The sequence below is a fragment of the Sapajus apella genome, unplaced genomic scaffold (assembly GCF_009761245.1).
Source record: "Sapajus apella isolate SASKATOON/1434 unplaced genomic scaffold, GSC_monkey_1.0 scaffold18, whole genome shotgun sequence".
In the NCBI taxonomy this organism is placed as follows: domain Eukaryota; kingdom Metazoa; phylum Chordata; class Mammalia; order Primates; family Cebidae; genus Sapajus; species Sapajus apella.
The window spans coordinates 1,947,232-1,963,628 of record NW_022436958.1 but is presented as its reverse complement, the minus strand read 5'-3'; the positions used below and the strand labels follow the sequence as shown (position 1 = coordinate 1,963,628).

General features: G+C 38.0%; 1 protein-coding gene across 2 annotated transcripts in view; it reads right to left on the bottom strand.

Annotated features, from left to right (window-relative positions):
* The window catches only part of THSD7B (thrombospondin type 1 domain containing 7B), an 835,144-nt gene that overhangs the window by 24,323 nt on the left and 794,424 nt on the right, over positions 1–16,397 (bottom strand). For both annotated transcript variants that reach the window (XM_032286329.1, XM_032286330.1), the window contains one exon: positions 9,651–9,796. In XM_032286329.1, coding sequence (XP_032142220.1) covers positions 9,651–9,796 — 146 coding nt within the window. The remainder of the gene's footprint in view (positions 1–9,650; positions 9,797–16,397) is intronic.

Sequence of the window (16,397 nt, the reverse complement as noted above, 5' to 3'; positions counted from 1 at the left end):
ATCCAAGAACAAACAAAACCCCAAATCAGTAGAAAGACAAAATTGGCTGGGTGCCGTGGCTCACGCCTGTAATCCCAGCACTTTGGGAGACCGAGGCAGGTGGATCACGAGGTCAGGAGTTTGAGACCAGCCTAACTAACATGGTAAAACCCCATCTCTACTACAAATACAAAAAGTAGCTGGGCATGGTGGCACACGCCTGTAATCCCAGCTACTCAGGAGGCTGAGGCAGGAGAATTGCTTGAACCTGGGAGGCAGAGGTTGCAGTGAGCTGAGATTGTGCCACTGAACTCCAGCCTGGGTGACAGAGCAAGATTCCATCTCAAAAAATAAATAAATAAATAAAAAAGAGACAAAATCATATATATCAGAGCAGCCATAAGTGAAAGTAATCTCACGATACAGAAGACCAAATGATCAAATATTTGTTTTTTTAAAAAAATAAAACTGACAAACATTTAGCTAGACTAAGAAAAAAGAAGACCCAAATAGTATCAGAACCCAAAAAGGAGGCATAAAAACTGATATCACAGAAATACACATAATCATTACAGTATACTATGAGCAACTACATGCCAACAAATTGATAAACTTAGAATAAACTGATAAATTTGTGGATATACACAACCTACCAAGATTGAACCATGAAGAAATAGAAAAACTCAACAAATTAATAACAAGTAAGGAAACTGAAGCAGTACTTAAAAGTCTTCCATAAAAAATAAGTACCAGACCCTGATGGCTTCAACAATTAATTCTACCAAACATTTAATGTAGAACTAATACCAATTCCACTTAAATTCTTCAAATAAAATTGAAGAAGAGGGAATGCTTCATAATTTATTTCATGAAGCCAGCTTTCCCTGATCCAACACCAGAAAAGAACATAGCAAAAGTAGAAAACTATAGGCCAGTATCATTGGTGAAAATAAATGTAAAAATCCTGAACAAAATATTAGCGAACCAAATTCAACAATGCATTAAAAAGATCATTTACCATGATCAAGTGGGATTCATCCCAGGGATGTAAAAATGGTACACCATACTCAGAGATGATATGTAACATTAACAGAAGCAAGAACAAAAACTATATGATCATTTCAATAGATGCTGAAAAACGTTTGATAAAATTCAATATTCCTTTATGATAGAAACTCTTGACAAATTACATATGGAAGGAAAAATAACTCAAAATAGTAAAGAATTCACATGACAAACTCACAGCTAACACTGTATTGAATGGAGACAAATGGAAAGCCTTTGCTCTAAGATCTGGAACAAGACAAGGATGCCCACTTTTACCACTTTTATTCAACGTAATACTGGAAGTCTTAGCCATAGCAGTTAGGCAAGAGAAAGAAATAAAGGACATCTAAGTTGAAAAGGAAAAAATCAAATTAGCCTTGTTTGCAGAGGATATGATCTTATACTCACAAAAACCTAAAGGCTCTACCAAAAAACTCTTGTAACTGATAGATGAATTAAGTAAAGTTACAGGATACAAAATTAACATACAAAAATCAGTAGCATTTATATACACCAACGGCGAACAACCTGAAAAATAAATCAAGAATGTAATCTAATTTGCAATCGCTATAAAGAATATAAAATACCTACAAATCAATTTAATCAAAAAAGTGAAAGATCTATATAAGAAAAGTTATAAAATGCTAATGAAAGTAATTGAAGATGATATACAAAAATGGAAAGACATGATACGCAAATGAATTGGAATAACAGGTATTGTTAAAATAATGATACTTCCCAAAGCAATTTACAGATTCAGTGCAATCACCATCAAACTACCAAAGACATTCTCACATACATAGAAAAAAATTGTAAAATGTATATGGAACTCAAAATATCAATGCAGTGACATAATCAGGGGTCACTACAACTTCAACCTCTCAGGCTCAAGCTGTTTTCCCACCTCAGCTCCCCGAGTAGCGGGGACTACTGGCAGGCACCACCATGCTTGGCTAACATTTTTTTTGAATTTTAGTAGAGATGAGATTTCACTATATTACCCAAGCTGGTCTCGAACTCCTGATCTCAAAGGATTCTCCCACCGCAGCCTCCCCAAGTGCTGGGATTACATGTGTGAGCCATTGTGCCCAGGTGAAACTAAAAATATCTTGAATAGCCAAAGCAATCCTAAGCAAAAAGAACAATGCTGAAGGCATCACACTATCTGACTTCAAAATATACTACAAACCTGTAGTAAGCAAATCATCATTGCACTGGCATAAAAACAGATACTTAGACAAATGGGAACAAAATAAAAAACTCAGATTTATATGCATGATTTTAAAAACCCAGATTTACATGCAGATTTATATTCATGCATTTATAGCCAACCCAGTTTAGACAAAGGTGCCAAGAACATGCAGTGGGGAAATGATAGTCTCTTCAATAAATATTACTGGGTAAACTGGATAAGCATATGCAGAAGACTGAAACTAATCCTTTATCTCTCAACATATATGATAATTAAATCAAAATATATTAAAATCTTAAAGCTAAGAACTGAAACTTTGAAACTACTACAAGCAAAAACTTTGGGAAAATGCTCCGGGATATTGGTCTGGGAAAAATTTTTTTTCTTTCATGTAAGACATCAAAACACAGGCAATCAAAGCAAAAATAGACAAATGAGATTACAACAAGCTAAAAAGCTTCTGCATAGTAAAAGTGAAGAGATAACCAACAGAATGGGAGAAAATGTTTGCAAACTACCCATGTGACAAGGAATTAATAATCAGAATAAATAAGAAGTTCAAAGAACTCAATAGCAAAAAACAAAAACAAAAACAAAAAACAAATAATCCAATTTAAAATTGGGCAAAAGACCTGAGTAGACATTTCTCAAAAGAAGACATTCAAATAGCCAAATGCTATATGAAAAAAAAGTCATTTTTGCATTTTTTATCACCAGAAAAATGCAAATCAAAATGCAAAATAATAAGATATCATCTTACCCCAGCTAAAATGGCTATAATAAAAAAGATGGATAATAATGGATGCTGGTGAGGATGTGGAAAATAGAGAACCCTTGAATACTGTTGGTAGGAATTTAAATTAGTACAGCCATTATGACAAACTGAATGGAGTTTCCTCAAAAAAATACAAATGGAAGTACGATATACAGAAATTCTACTACTGAATACATACACACACACACACACAGCACATATTCAAGAGAAAAGAAAGAGGTCAATCAATAGAAGAGACAACTGCACTCCCATGTTTATTGCAGCACAATTAGCAGCTGTCAAACTATGGAACCAACCTAAGTGCCATCAATGGATGAAGGATAAAGAACACGTGGTATAATGCACACAAATGGACTATTATTCAACCATAAGAAAGAATAAAATCCTATCACTTGCAGAAACATAAATGGAACTGGAGTTCATTAAGTGAAATAAGCCAAACACAGAGAGACAAATGTCACATGTACTCACTCATATGTGAAAGTTAAAAAGTTGGATCTTCTAAAGGTAGAGAGTTAAGATTGATGGTTACCAGAGGCAAGAAGGGCTAGGGATGGGGGGGGGGGGAAGAAAGGTTGATTAATAGTACAAATATATAGTTTGATAGAAGAAATAAGACCCAGTGTTTGATAGATCAGTAGGGTGACTACAGCTTACAATAATCCACTGTGTATTTCAAAATAGATAGAAGAGAATAATTTGAGTTGTTCTAGCATAAAGACAAATACATAAGGTAATGGATATCCCAATTATACCAACTTGACATTTACAAATTATATGAATGTACTAAGTTATCACATATACCTGGAAAATATATACATCTATTATGTATTAAAAATATAGTTCCAGATTAAATAAACAAATACATAAATAAAATTTTGTCAGACACTCATGAGATGAGTATCTTCGATTTTAGTCTGGTGTTTATACCTCAAAGAAGTCTATTAGATATTTGGATAACTTCAGTTGTTAGCTCTGTTTTCACATGGATATTCTAGAAAACAGAGCCCAAAGCAAAACTTTTACACTATGAAGAGGCAATACCAGTATGGCTAGAGTAGAGGTAAAAGACAACTGCAGCAGGAAAGGAGGGGAAGCTAACATGAGGTAGTGTGTTACCAAGCTGGCCTCAGCTTCACAACAAGCATGGCTAGTTTCTAGGCTACCCACAACATCTTCTAGACAGGTCATGAGGTATCACCATGTCTCAGTACCATTCATTAAGAACAGGGAGGAGAGGAGAGGAAAGAAAAGAGAGGCATTGAAATGTCAGCAACTCCTAGGATCCAGGTCTTATTGATCCATGGTCATTTTAGGAAATCTTAATTCCTCTGTCCTTCTAAGCTGTGTTACTCAGCTTTCACTAAGTCCAGAAGTTGGTGAAAGAGTTAGAGTCTTTGTGACTACTGCTGCTGCTGGGGATGCTAAAACAAAGAAAAAAAGTGAAGGTGGGAGCAGGAGACAGAACAAGAGGGAAAGCAAGAAAGGGAAAGAGAGAGAGAGAGACACACACACACACACACACACACATACACACACACACACACACACACATACACACACACAAACACACACACACACACACACACAAAGAGAGAGAGAGAGAAAGAGAGATCAGAATAGGGGCTCAGGCCTTCAAACTTCTGTCTTTCTGCACTTCTGTTGCTCCAGTCAGGTGTGCTACATGCTACAATCCATTATTAGATGACAGTCTGACAACTATGCACTTGAAACGGAGTGTCCTGTCCTTCTTATCCCTCTTCCCCTGCAGGACTCCCAAACAGCATTGCCTAGATTTTAGAGCTCCTATGGCTCTTGCAGAGGCAGGAGTAAAAGACAAGGTGGACCGCTGAAGCAGACATGACAGTGTTCCAGGCTAAGGAGCAAGTGATCTGTGGGCTGGTGGGTCAGCCAGGCATCACCATGCCAAGGTATAGTGACAGCAGCTGCTGGGCATCAAGGGAAGGTCGTGGGTAAGCTGATGGAGGGTGCAGGATGGTACAGAATGGCTGCTGAGAAAGCTTCTTAACATAGGGAAGTTGTGACTCAAAGACACACAGGCACAAAAGAAAAGATGCAACTTGGAGGAGATGAAGTAGTAACAACTTTAAACCTAAAGAATCTGAGCAGCCACATAAATTAGGGACACTGTTTCCTCTTTTAAAGATGTTTTCAGAGGAATGACAATTTATTTATCTTAGTCTCTTAGACTGTTCATGTTACTATAATAAAATATCATAGATTGGGTAATTTATAAACAATAGAAATTTATTGCTCATGGTTGTGAAAGCCAGGAAATCCAAATCAAGATGCCATTGAAGTGTTTATTATTATTATTATATTTTCATTATATTTCTTTTTTTGAGATGGAGTTTCACTCTTTTGCCCAGGCTGGAGTGCAGTGGCACGATCTTGGCTCACTGCAACCTCTGCCTTCCAGTTGCAAGTAATTCTCCTGCCTAAACCTCCCAAGTAGCTGGGATTACAGGTGCCTGCCACCACACCCAGCTGATTTTTGCATTTTTAGTAGAGATGGGGTTTCATCATGTTGGCCAGGCTGGTCTCAAACTCTTGACCTCGTGATCCACCTGCCTCGGCCTCTCAGAGATTATACCTGGGATTATATGTGTGAGCCACTGCGCCTGGCCTATTATTATTATTTCTGAGATGGAGTCTCACTTTGTTGACTAAGCTGGAGTGCAGTGGGGTGATCTCAGCTCACTGCAACCTCTGCCTCCCAGGTTCAAGTGCTTCTCCTGCTTCAGCCTCCCAAGTAGCTGAGATTACAGGCATGTGCCACCACACTTGGCTATTTTTTTTTTTTTTTTGTATTTTTAGTAGAGACAGGATTTGGTCATGTTGGTCAGGCTGGCCTCGAACTCCTGACCTCAAGCAATCTGCCTGTCTCAGCCTCCCAAAGTGCTGGGATTGCAGGCTTGAGCCACCATGCCCTGCCTAAAGTGTTTAAATGAGAGCCGGGTCCTCATAGATGGTGACTTCCGGGTGTCCTCAAATGGTAGAAGGGAAGAACAAGCTTCTTCGGGCCTCTTTTATAAGGACATTAATACCATTCATAAGGGTGGAGCCCTCATGACCTTATTATCTTCCAATAATTCCACCTCTTAATTCCATCACATTTGGGGCTATGTTTCGACATATGAATTTGGAGGAGGCGGCACAAACATTGAGAACACAGCAGATAGTAATTCCCACATTTGTTTTATCAGTATTTAATAATTGCTCTAATAATTTCTATGCCTAATATGAAACTGTCCCAAAAAAGCACCATAATTTTAAATCTCAATGCATTTTTTTGGAGATAACTGGAAGTTCAAAGCCAATTCACGGTAGATTTATTCAAAGCAAATATTCTAGTACATGTTTATTCACTAGAATAGAAAACAATAGGTATAAATTATTCTGGGTAAGAGATGGCTCACTTATAACTTACTATTCCAGATGACAGATTCACTGCAGAATTGTCTAGGTGTATGTTTTACTGTGGAGTATTAGACTTTGTGTACTTGGAAAAAGAGTTTAAAGATACTGCAACATGTATGAATTTGAAAGCTTTGAAAGTGCTGATATACAGATCCTCAGGTAAAAGATGCAGTTTATTAGAAATTTGTTTTTTTACACACCGTGAGACAATGTGAAGAAATAACAAGAAACCAACTTATACTACAGATCACTTAAAAAACCAAGACAAATAACAATGTGCTCCTAGTATGTATCTTGGGATCAGTCCATATTCAACCTTAATCACTTATACCTTTGACAACAACAGCCACAATGTGAAGAGAAATCAGCACCAGAATAATAATTTCAATCATAAAGCAAGCATTCATCCTCAGTCAAGAGATTTTACACACTAGAGCCTGAAAATAGACCCAGGTTTTTCAGAAAAAGCTTATAAATTGCACAGATTCTCTTGCTCTCTCTCCATTGCCTAGGTCATTAACAGAGGTTTTGTATACAACGAATTGGCATCACTGCCTAATGTGAACAGGCAGATGATGCTTATAGTCATAATCACAGTTTTAATAAAAATTATAATAGTAACTATAACTCATTGAGGTCTGAACTTATGTCTATTACTATGCAAAATACTTTATGTAACTTATCTACTTCCTGCCCACATAACCAGCAAAATAGGCACTACTGCTACCCTCACTATATAAATAAGAAAACAGATGTTTAGAGAGTTTATAGACTTGGTCGAAAATGCAGAACTAAAAATTGGCAGAACCATGACCCAAATTAGGGCTGCTAGACTTCAGAATCTGAGTTTCTCAAGCAGACTTATGAACATATGTGTGTATATGTGTGCAGCTGAGGAACTTGGGAAGAGTTAGGAAATGCTAAAAAAGAAAGTGATGCCTGAGGATAAATACTTCCTTTTTCACATAAGATGCTGGCAGAATTGGCACATCCAGCGTGCCCCACGCCAGCTTCTTTTATTATGGATTGATTCTTGTGAAGGGAAGCAGCCACCTAAATATCACCACCACTCTCACTGAATGAGCTCCCAACTTGTGTTTGGCAGGCAAGGGCATGCTAGGACAAGGGGAAGCACAAATGCAGTTGTAGAAAGATATTTTTCCTTTGGGTAAAAAGGCTGACATGGATTTTAATCAGTAATTTAAAAAATCCAGCTTCTATATAAAATGAAGTATAGTCAATTTATTAAAAAGACACAGTGTTACCTATCTCACAAAGAGTTAACAATTAGGCTGCGAGAAAAGTAGGAACGTAGCTGGAAGTCAGGACTAACTCAACGCAGAGACTGTCATGATTCCCTTTCTCTTGCACCTCTGCTTTACTTTGTGTCATTTTCTGTGTGCTTTTTTGCTTTTGAGTGACTGACTTCATCTACAAGGTAGAAAAATGTGGCAAGAGCTTCTGATTACAGTCTCTTGGAATAAGATCAATTCCATTTTAAATTATTAGGGAAGAATGCTGATTGACACTGTTTGGGTAAGTGCCCACCCTGGAATAATTACCTATAGATTTGTTTATCGAAGATGTTGCATACATCAAGCTAGCTCTAGAGTTATTTCCCAACTGAAAGTGTCAGTGAATGGGACTCACTCTATCTAGAAATCAGAGGGAACTCTGAAGTTTCTGGAAGCACAAACCAATCACCTGCCTTGGTGGGTCTCCAGAAGCCTTGTCAGGGCTTCCAAAACTATGTATTTTCAAAAGATGTCATAGCTCTCCACCCATCACCAGTATCACTACAGAGAATGGCCACTAGCCACCACTGTTTCCTTATTGTTTTTGCAAAAGCTCTACATTTGACAGCAGACACTGCATCTGGCATTTTCCTTTAATATTCCTATGGAACAAGTTGGTAGACTTGCCTAGCAAATATAAAGATACCTGATGCCTGAGAAGATAAAAGAGAAAGTGCAAAAGACAGGTAAGGTACAGTAGTAGTGGTATATCCGGTAAGACTTAGAGTGTGGACATGGTCAGTTCTCTGTCCCTCTGTCTCTCCCTCTCTCCCATCCTTTGTCCTCTGTCTTATTCCTAACATTCAGCTTTCCTCTCCCTTCCCCTGAAAGGGCTTCCTGAATTCTTTGAGTTTATTTTCTCTATTCTGTCAAGCAGTCCCAATGATAAGTAGCAATATTCCTTCCATTTTTGTAAGTAAGTCCAAATAGCATTTAAATATTGCTGAATACTTAGGATAGATTTTAGACTAGTAGACAAAGAATTAATATTTAAGGTTATTAAGTTACTTCTGAATTGGTTAATTAGCATAGTTACCTTATTTTCTGTAAAAATGAGACTAAACAAATGTACCACACATTTTTGTTCCTCTGGGACCTATTAAAATACATAGGCATTTAACTTCTGCAAGATAATAATGTTGCCCGACAATGTCATCCTGACAGGAACACTAAACATCTCTATGAGAATACTCTGCAGATTTCTTAATGCATAATCAGAATTATTGTTACCTAATTAAAGTATGCTTTGGAACATGAACTGAAGGATAAACTACTAAGATAAGAAAATAGGGAAAATCAATGTGCTATTTCTTAAGCAAGAAGCCAGAGAGAAAATGCAGTAGAGGATGTTTGCTTATCTAGCAAAAGCTCTTGGTACATGATATATTATGATGTTGTTAGGCATTTATATGTCAGGCCAATAAAAAAGTAATCATTGAGGAAAATGTAGTAACCACGGTTCATGTAATAACGTTAAAATATAACTTTCATACACTTTTGGTTTTCTGCTCATCTGCAAGATTTTGTCTAACCCTAAAAGTGCTTCTTCAAGAAATACAATCTAAAGCAAGCTGTGCATTTTCACAGCATCAGGATTTTTGCTCAATTAAATAATACTTTGATATTCCCAAATAGCCAATAAAATAACAGAATTCTTAACAATGCCAAGGAGACTGAAGGATCCATGATCCATCTTATTATAATCAGTGCTTAATAAATGGCTATTTATTATCCTAGCAATATCATTCTGCATGAGGTTAAGCCACTTGGTTGTATTTTTCCATGTTCTGCATTGCATTAAAAATACATTGTGCCAGACCCCTGGTGCTGTGAAATTTATTCCATCAGTGCATAGGTTTGACCAGATAAATGCTTTGAATATGCAGATGAATATTTCTCTAACTGTCATTACATGACCTACCTCCAATTTACATGCAGACCAGTTGCCAAGGACCCAGCTGTAGCAGGGGGTCACTGGGCAGGTTTTCTGCTGGGTAAGCTCTGTGGGGCATGGCCGTCCTTCTCCTTGGGTTGGCATAATGATAAATCGAGTCCGGCTCATTCGACCTAAAATGATAAGGGAGGTGTCAGCTTTTCAGTTAGTTTGGCTTGGAAAGGGACCTGAAGAACAGAATGTTGCCTTATACATGTTAAGTCTTCGTTTTAATAGACTGAACTCTGTCTTATTCCACTTTTAGTTTTTCTGTCATTTTCATTTAGCATTCTACAGAGACACAGGCTAATCTAGGTTTTCACAATGCAAAAAGGATCTCAAATTCTGTCCTCTACTTCTTTTAGTCTTCAAAGCACAAACTTTCTATTTTGCCAAGTAGACTGCTTTGTAAACACTAGTAGACTGTTAATTCATTTAAAGTATTTATTTATTAAGCTCTAGCATGATCAATGCATCCTGAAGTATGCTATGGACAGTAGTAAAATTGCAAGATGTATCTTCTAGTATCAAAGATCTTATATTTTAAGCCAGGATTACAAATATTTAACAAAGGTAGTGAGCATTGCATCGTCTGTGTTTACTAGGTTATACATGAGCAAGTAAGATAAAAGTCACACATAATCCAGATTATCCTAAAAAATTCCCTAGGAAGGTGCTACCCCAAGGTCCCAATAGTGTATTTCAATTAATTCAAAACAGATAATTTTTTCAAAGGTTTAGAACCAATTTCTTTCTTCACTGAGCACAAGATAAAATTGTTGGCTTGTATGAAGGAACCAAGATGCTTAAAAACATATGCTCATGTACTAGCCTCCTGTTCTGCAATGAAAGACAATTGATTAGTGAAAATGGCTCAGGACTTCCATATCATCTTCTGCCTCCTCCTAGGCATTAAGTCGTCAGCCCATCAAGTGGAATAGTGATGGAATAATGTACATTATTTGTTTGTGATTCTCTTTCTCTCTCTTGGACTCTTTCACTCTCACCCTTTCCTACTCACTCTTATTCTTACCAATGAGGTACTCAGCACATATAAGTTAATAACTATTAGTTATTTGTGAAAATGATGTACTTCCAATGTTGTTATAAAGTTACTTATGTGACTGTATTTGTGATAAATGTTAAAGAAAAAACCAGGTTCTGTGGGAGCATGCATTAGAATGGCAGCCCATTCTGAGAAGGAATCAGAGATCACTGCCATGAGCAGTGGAACTTTACGCAGAAATATGAAAAGATATAAGCCAGATATGATGTGCAGAGAGAGTGCGCCACACACAGGAGGGAGCACGTGAAGGGATGGTGATGTGCAAAGGATCACATGTCTGAGGACCTGACAGAAGCCAGTGTGGCCGGAGCAGATAGTGACAGTGAGAAGGGCTTGAGAGACTATTGTTAAAGCTATTAAAAGCAGAGTCTTTTAGTTGATGTCAAAGATTTTATTTTCGCATCCTAAGGGAAATGGAATGCTAGTGAGGACTTTATTTCCACATAGAAATCACTTGAAAACCCTGGATATAAATAACTACAGATACCCTGAAGTTTAGTGATAAGTAAGGGTGACTCAAACTTTCAAAGAACTAGACCTCTCACTGTCCACCAGAATATTATAGATCTGGTGGTAAGCTAACTCTCTGAGAATAACCTTAAAGAAAACTAGGCGGTTCTAATCACTGGCTTCTAAATTCCTTAAGATTTATACTTCTGTGCCTAACATGGTACTTCACAGACATTAAATAAAGTGGAATATATGTTTAATTTATATTTTCATAAATTGTTGAAGTGATATTATATGCAAATGTGTGATGACATAATAATATCAATACATTGAGCTGGTTCTATGTGTTAGGCAATACTTTCAACACTTTATATGCATGGACTCATTTAATAGTGATAATAACCTGAGGAAAATTGTAGTGTTTTCCCATATTATTGATGACAAAACTGAGGCCCGGGGAATTTAAGTCACTTGTTTAGATTTAAACAAATAAACAAACAAAGTAGGTTAAAGAACAGGATTCAAAGCAGTTTTACTCTAGAAGTTGCTGCATTAACCAACCATGCTGCTGGGTAGACATGAGCAAGACAGCAAAGATAGCTACCTATTTCAGTCTTTCATAGGAGACATACAAGAAATTTTGGATGGTGGTTGTATTAATTCATTTTCATGTTGCTGATAAAGACATACCCAAGACTGAGAAGAAAAAGAAGTTTAATTGGACTTAGAGTTCCACATGGCTGAGAGGCCTCAGAATCACTGAGGGAGGTGAAAGGAATTTCTTACATGATGGCGGCAAGAGAAAAGTGAGGAAGAAGCAAAAGTGGAAACCCCTGATAAACCCGTCAGATCTCTTGAGACTTATTCACTAACACGAGAACAGCACAGGAAAGACCAGCCCCCATGATTCAATTACCTCCCCCACAACACATGGGAATTCTGGGAGATACAATTCAATTTGAGATTTGGGTAGGAATACAGTCAAACTATATCATTCCACCCTGGTCTCTCCAAATCTCATGTCATCACATTTCAAAACCAATCATGGCTCCCCAACAGTCACCCAAAGTCTTAACTCATTTAAGCACTAACCCAAAAGTGCATAGTCCAAAGTCTCATCTGAGACAAGGCAAGTCCCTTCTGTCTATGTGCTGATAAAATCAAAAGCACGTTAGTTACTTCCTAGATACAATCAGGGTACAGGTATTGGATAAATACAGCCATTCCAAATGGAGAACTTGGCCAAAATAAAGGAGTTACAGGGCCCATGCAAGTCCAAAATCTAGTGGGGCAGTCAAATTTTAAAGTTCCAAAATGATCTCCTGTGACTCCAGGTCTCAAATCCAGGTCACACTGATGCAAAAGGTGGATTCCCATGGTTTTGAGCAGCTCCACCCCTGTGGCTTTGCAGGTACAGCCTCCCTCCTGCTTGCTTTCACGGGCTGGCATTGAGTGTCTGCAGCTTTTCCAGGCACATGGTGCAAGCTGTCAATGTATCTACCATTCTGGGGAATGGAGAACAATGGCCCTCTTATCACAGCTCCACAAGGTGGTGTTCCAGTAGGGACTCTGTGTGGGGGCTCCAACACCATATTTCCGTTCTGCACTGTCCCAGCAGAGGTTCTCCATGAGGGCCCCACTCTGCAGCAAACTTTTGCCTGGGTATGCATGTGTTTCCATACATCTTCTGAAATCTAGGTGGAGGTTCCCAAACCTCAGTTCTTAACTTCTTTGTACCCACAGGCTCAACACCACATGAAAGCTGTCAAGGCTTGAGGCTTCCACTCTCTGAAGCCACAACCCAAGCTCTATGTTGGTCCCATTTGGCCACAGCTGGAGCAGCTGGAATACAGGGCACTAAGTCCTTAGGCTATGAACATCACAGGGACCCTGGGCCTTGACCACAAAACCACTTTTTCCTGCTGGGCCTCCAGGTTGTGATGGGAGGGGCTGCCATGAGTGTCTCTGACATGGCCTGGAGACATTTTTCCCAAGGTCTTGGGGATTCACATTAAAGTTCTTGCTACTTATGCAAATTTCTGCAGTGGGCTTGAATTTCTCCTGCAAATTTCTGCAGCGGGCTTTTTCTTTTTACTGTATCATCAGGCTGCATATAATCTGAACTTTTATGCTCTGTTTCTCTTTTAAAACGGAATGCTTTTAACAGCACCCAAGTCACATCTTGAATGCTTTGCTGCTTAGAAATTTCTTCCACCAGATACCCTAAATCATCCCTCTCAAGTTCAAAGTTCCACAAATCTCTAGGGCAGGGGCAAAATGCTGCCAGTCTCTTTGCTAAAACATAACAAGAGTCACCTTTGTTCCAGTTCCCAACAAGTTCTTCATCTCCATCTGAGACCATTTCAGCCTGGACCTTATTGTTCACATCACTATCAGCATGTTTGTCAAAGCCATTCAACAAGTCTCTGGGAGGTTTCAAACTTTCCCACATTTTCCTATCTTCTTCTGAGCCCTCCAAACTTTTCCAACCTTTGTCTGTTACACAGTTCCAAAGTCACTTCCAGATTTTTGGGTATCTTTTCAGCAGGGCCCCACTCTACTGGTATCAATTTGCTCTATTAACCTGTTTTCACACCGCTGATAAAGACATATCCAAGACTGGGAAGAAAAAGATGTTTAATTGGACTTACATGGCTGGGGAGGCCTGAGAATCACGACAGGAGGTAAAAGGCACTTCTTATATGGCTGTGCCAGGAGAAAAATGAGGAAGAAGCAAAAGTGGAAACCCCTGATAAACCCATCAGATCTTGTGAGACTTATTCAATATCCTGAGAATAGCACAGGAAAGACCAGCCCCCACGATTCAGTTACCTTCCCCTGGGTCCCTCCAAAACACATGGGAATTCCTGGAGATACAATTCAAGTTGAGATTTGAGTGGGGACACAGCCAAACCATATGAGTGGTAAAAATTCTGTCAGTGATTATACAGGCAAGGGCTCATTCTGCAACCCTGGGCACAGAGTTCTTGCATGGAGTATATGAGCTTAGACAGATGTTCTTCCAGCATCACTCAAATCATAACAGGTCAAATATCATTCACATCAAATGTTGTCCCTGCTGGATGAACACACTTGGCAAAAGATTTCACATTAATTTTTGCTTAAATACTCTTCAAGTTGTGTAATAACTTTAATGTTTATTCTCTTGACTAAAATACCTATTATCCTAATGTCATTATAATTACAGGCTGTTCCATCCATCTTTGTAAGGATAATGACAATGTGGTGTCACCTTTATGACAGCCAAAGAGGCTCTATTTCATTATAGCCAAATAACCTCAAGCTTGTCTTAAATTGATGGCATGCTGAGGGCCAGTACTATAGAACCATTTTATTTATTTCTGTTAAGGTGACAGATATATTCTGCTGGACATAAAGGTAGAGAAAATCTAATAAGTGCAAAAGAAAAAAAATGATGCTATTACTTTTTAAAATAATGAAGTCTCGAGACCATTCACTGGAAGCAAAGCCATATGGTTTCTCTAGCTTCTGCTATCCAAACACAAAGAGAAGATTTCCAAATAATGCCTACTATTTCCAAGAATATTTTTTGAAACTAAGGAACATATAATCAATACACATTTTGATGTATTTTGTGTCTAATTGGTTTACATTAAAGTTCAATAAAAAATGTTGCTAATAAATGCATGCAAGTGTAAGAGAAAATTATTGGACCTGATGCATTTGTTGGGTAATTGTTATATTTTACTATGTTTCTTTTTCTATTCAGTCAAAGATGTTTTGGTTGTATAAGGTAAAAAACCAAAAATTTATCCCTCAAATAAAAAAATCTAACAACATGGAATGTGGATATTATGGATAAAATGGCCTGCCACCTTTAGGAGTAGTGGTCAAATATTACCTGGGATGCCAGATCTCAGAATGGGTAAGGGAGCAGTCAATGAAGCAGCTATCTCTCCACAATAATTATTCTATCAGGAACTCCTAACAGCAGGAGTCTGAAGGAATTGTTTTGGCGATGATGAGCTCTGATGGGAGGGAGAAAGCAGTGGTGGATGTGGTCAAATTAAAGGTAAAACTATGGTGTGGTATGGAACATGAGAGGAAGAGAATTTAAAACTAGCTGATGTGCCAGGCACAGCGGCTCACGCCTATAATCCCAGCATTTTGGGAGGCTGAGGCAGGAGGATCACTTGAGTCCAAGAGTTTGAGACCAGCCCTGACAGCATAGAAAGACCTTGTATCTATAGAAAATAATAAAAAGTTAAAAAATAAACCTCATATATGGTGGAGAGAGGCCTGGAATGGGCATTAAAAGTTTCTAGCTGGAAATGGCTTGCTCCAATTAACAACTAGGAAATGATATGACTACATGCAAGTACTTTAACTCCTCTGTACATAAATTTTCTCTTCTGTAAAATAAAACTGAGAATACAGAAAGTCTTTATTGCTTGAGATAATTCACGTTAGAAAAAAATGCCACTTAAAAGTGAAGCTATTTTAAATAGGAATTCAATTATTTCAAATAAATCGTAAAAAATATTTAAATGAGACTTTTTCTCTGAAACTAAAAAGCATGCAAGTGAGTTTATTTTATCTCATATCCACTAGCATATATATTATGATTATAATTATGCACTCGTTATTAGGACAAATAATAAATGAGTCATTGATATTTCTTATATAATTTTATGATAGCTATAAGAGATCCTGATGTTTCATAACTGACTTTCCCAGCTTGAACATAAAGTCTTTGGCTGTTGAGTCAATTATAATCAGTTTTTACAATGGCTCCCTTTAATCTTTGATGTGAAGATCACTCCATATTGTATCCCCTTTGTTGCGGACACACATTTAATTTCCAGCTAGAGACAGACCAGCAAGTCCCCTGATTTGCAATGATAGAACATGTGTGTTAATGACGAAAGCTTGTTGACTGGGCAAAGGTTTTGTAAATGACAAGTTTATTCATTAATATTTTGATGTTATGAGGGGCTTGGCTGTCTATGCAACAGTAATGCTGGGACAGTAACGCAGGTGAAGAATACCGGGTGATGAGGACTGCCTGGATATGTGTCACATAGGTTATATAAATAAAAAATACTATATAAAAGCAACTTGCAAGGGGCTTGGGCACAATGGCTTATGCTGGCAATCCCAGCAGTTTGGTTGGCCAAGATGGGCAGATCACTTGAGGTCAGGAGTTCAAGACCAGCCTGACCAAAATGGTAAAACCC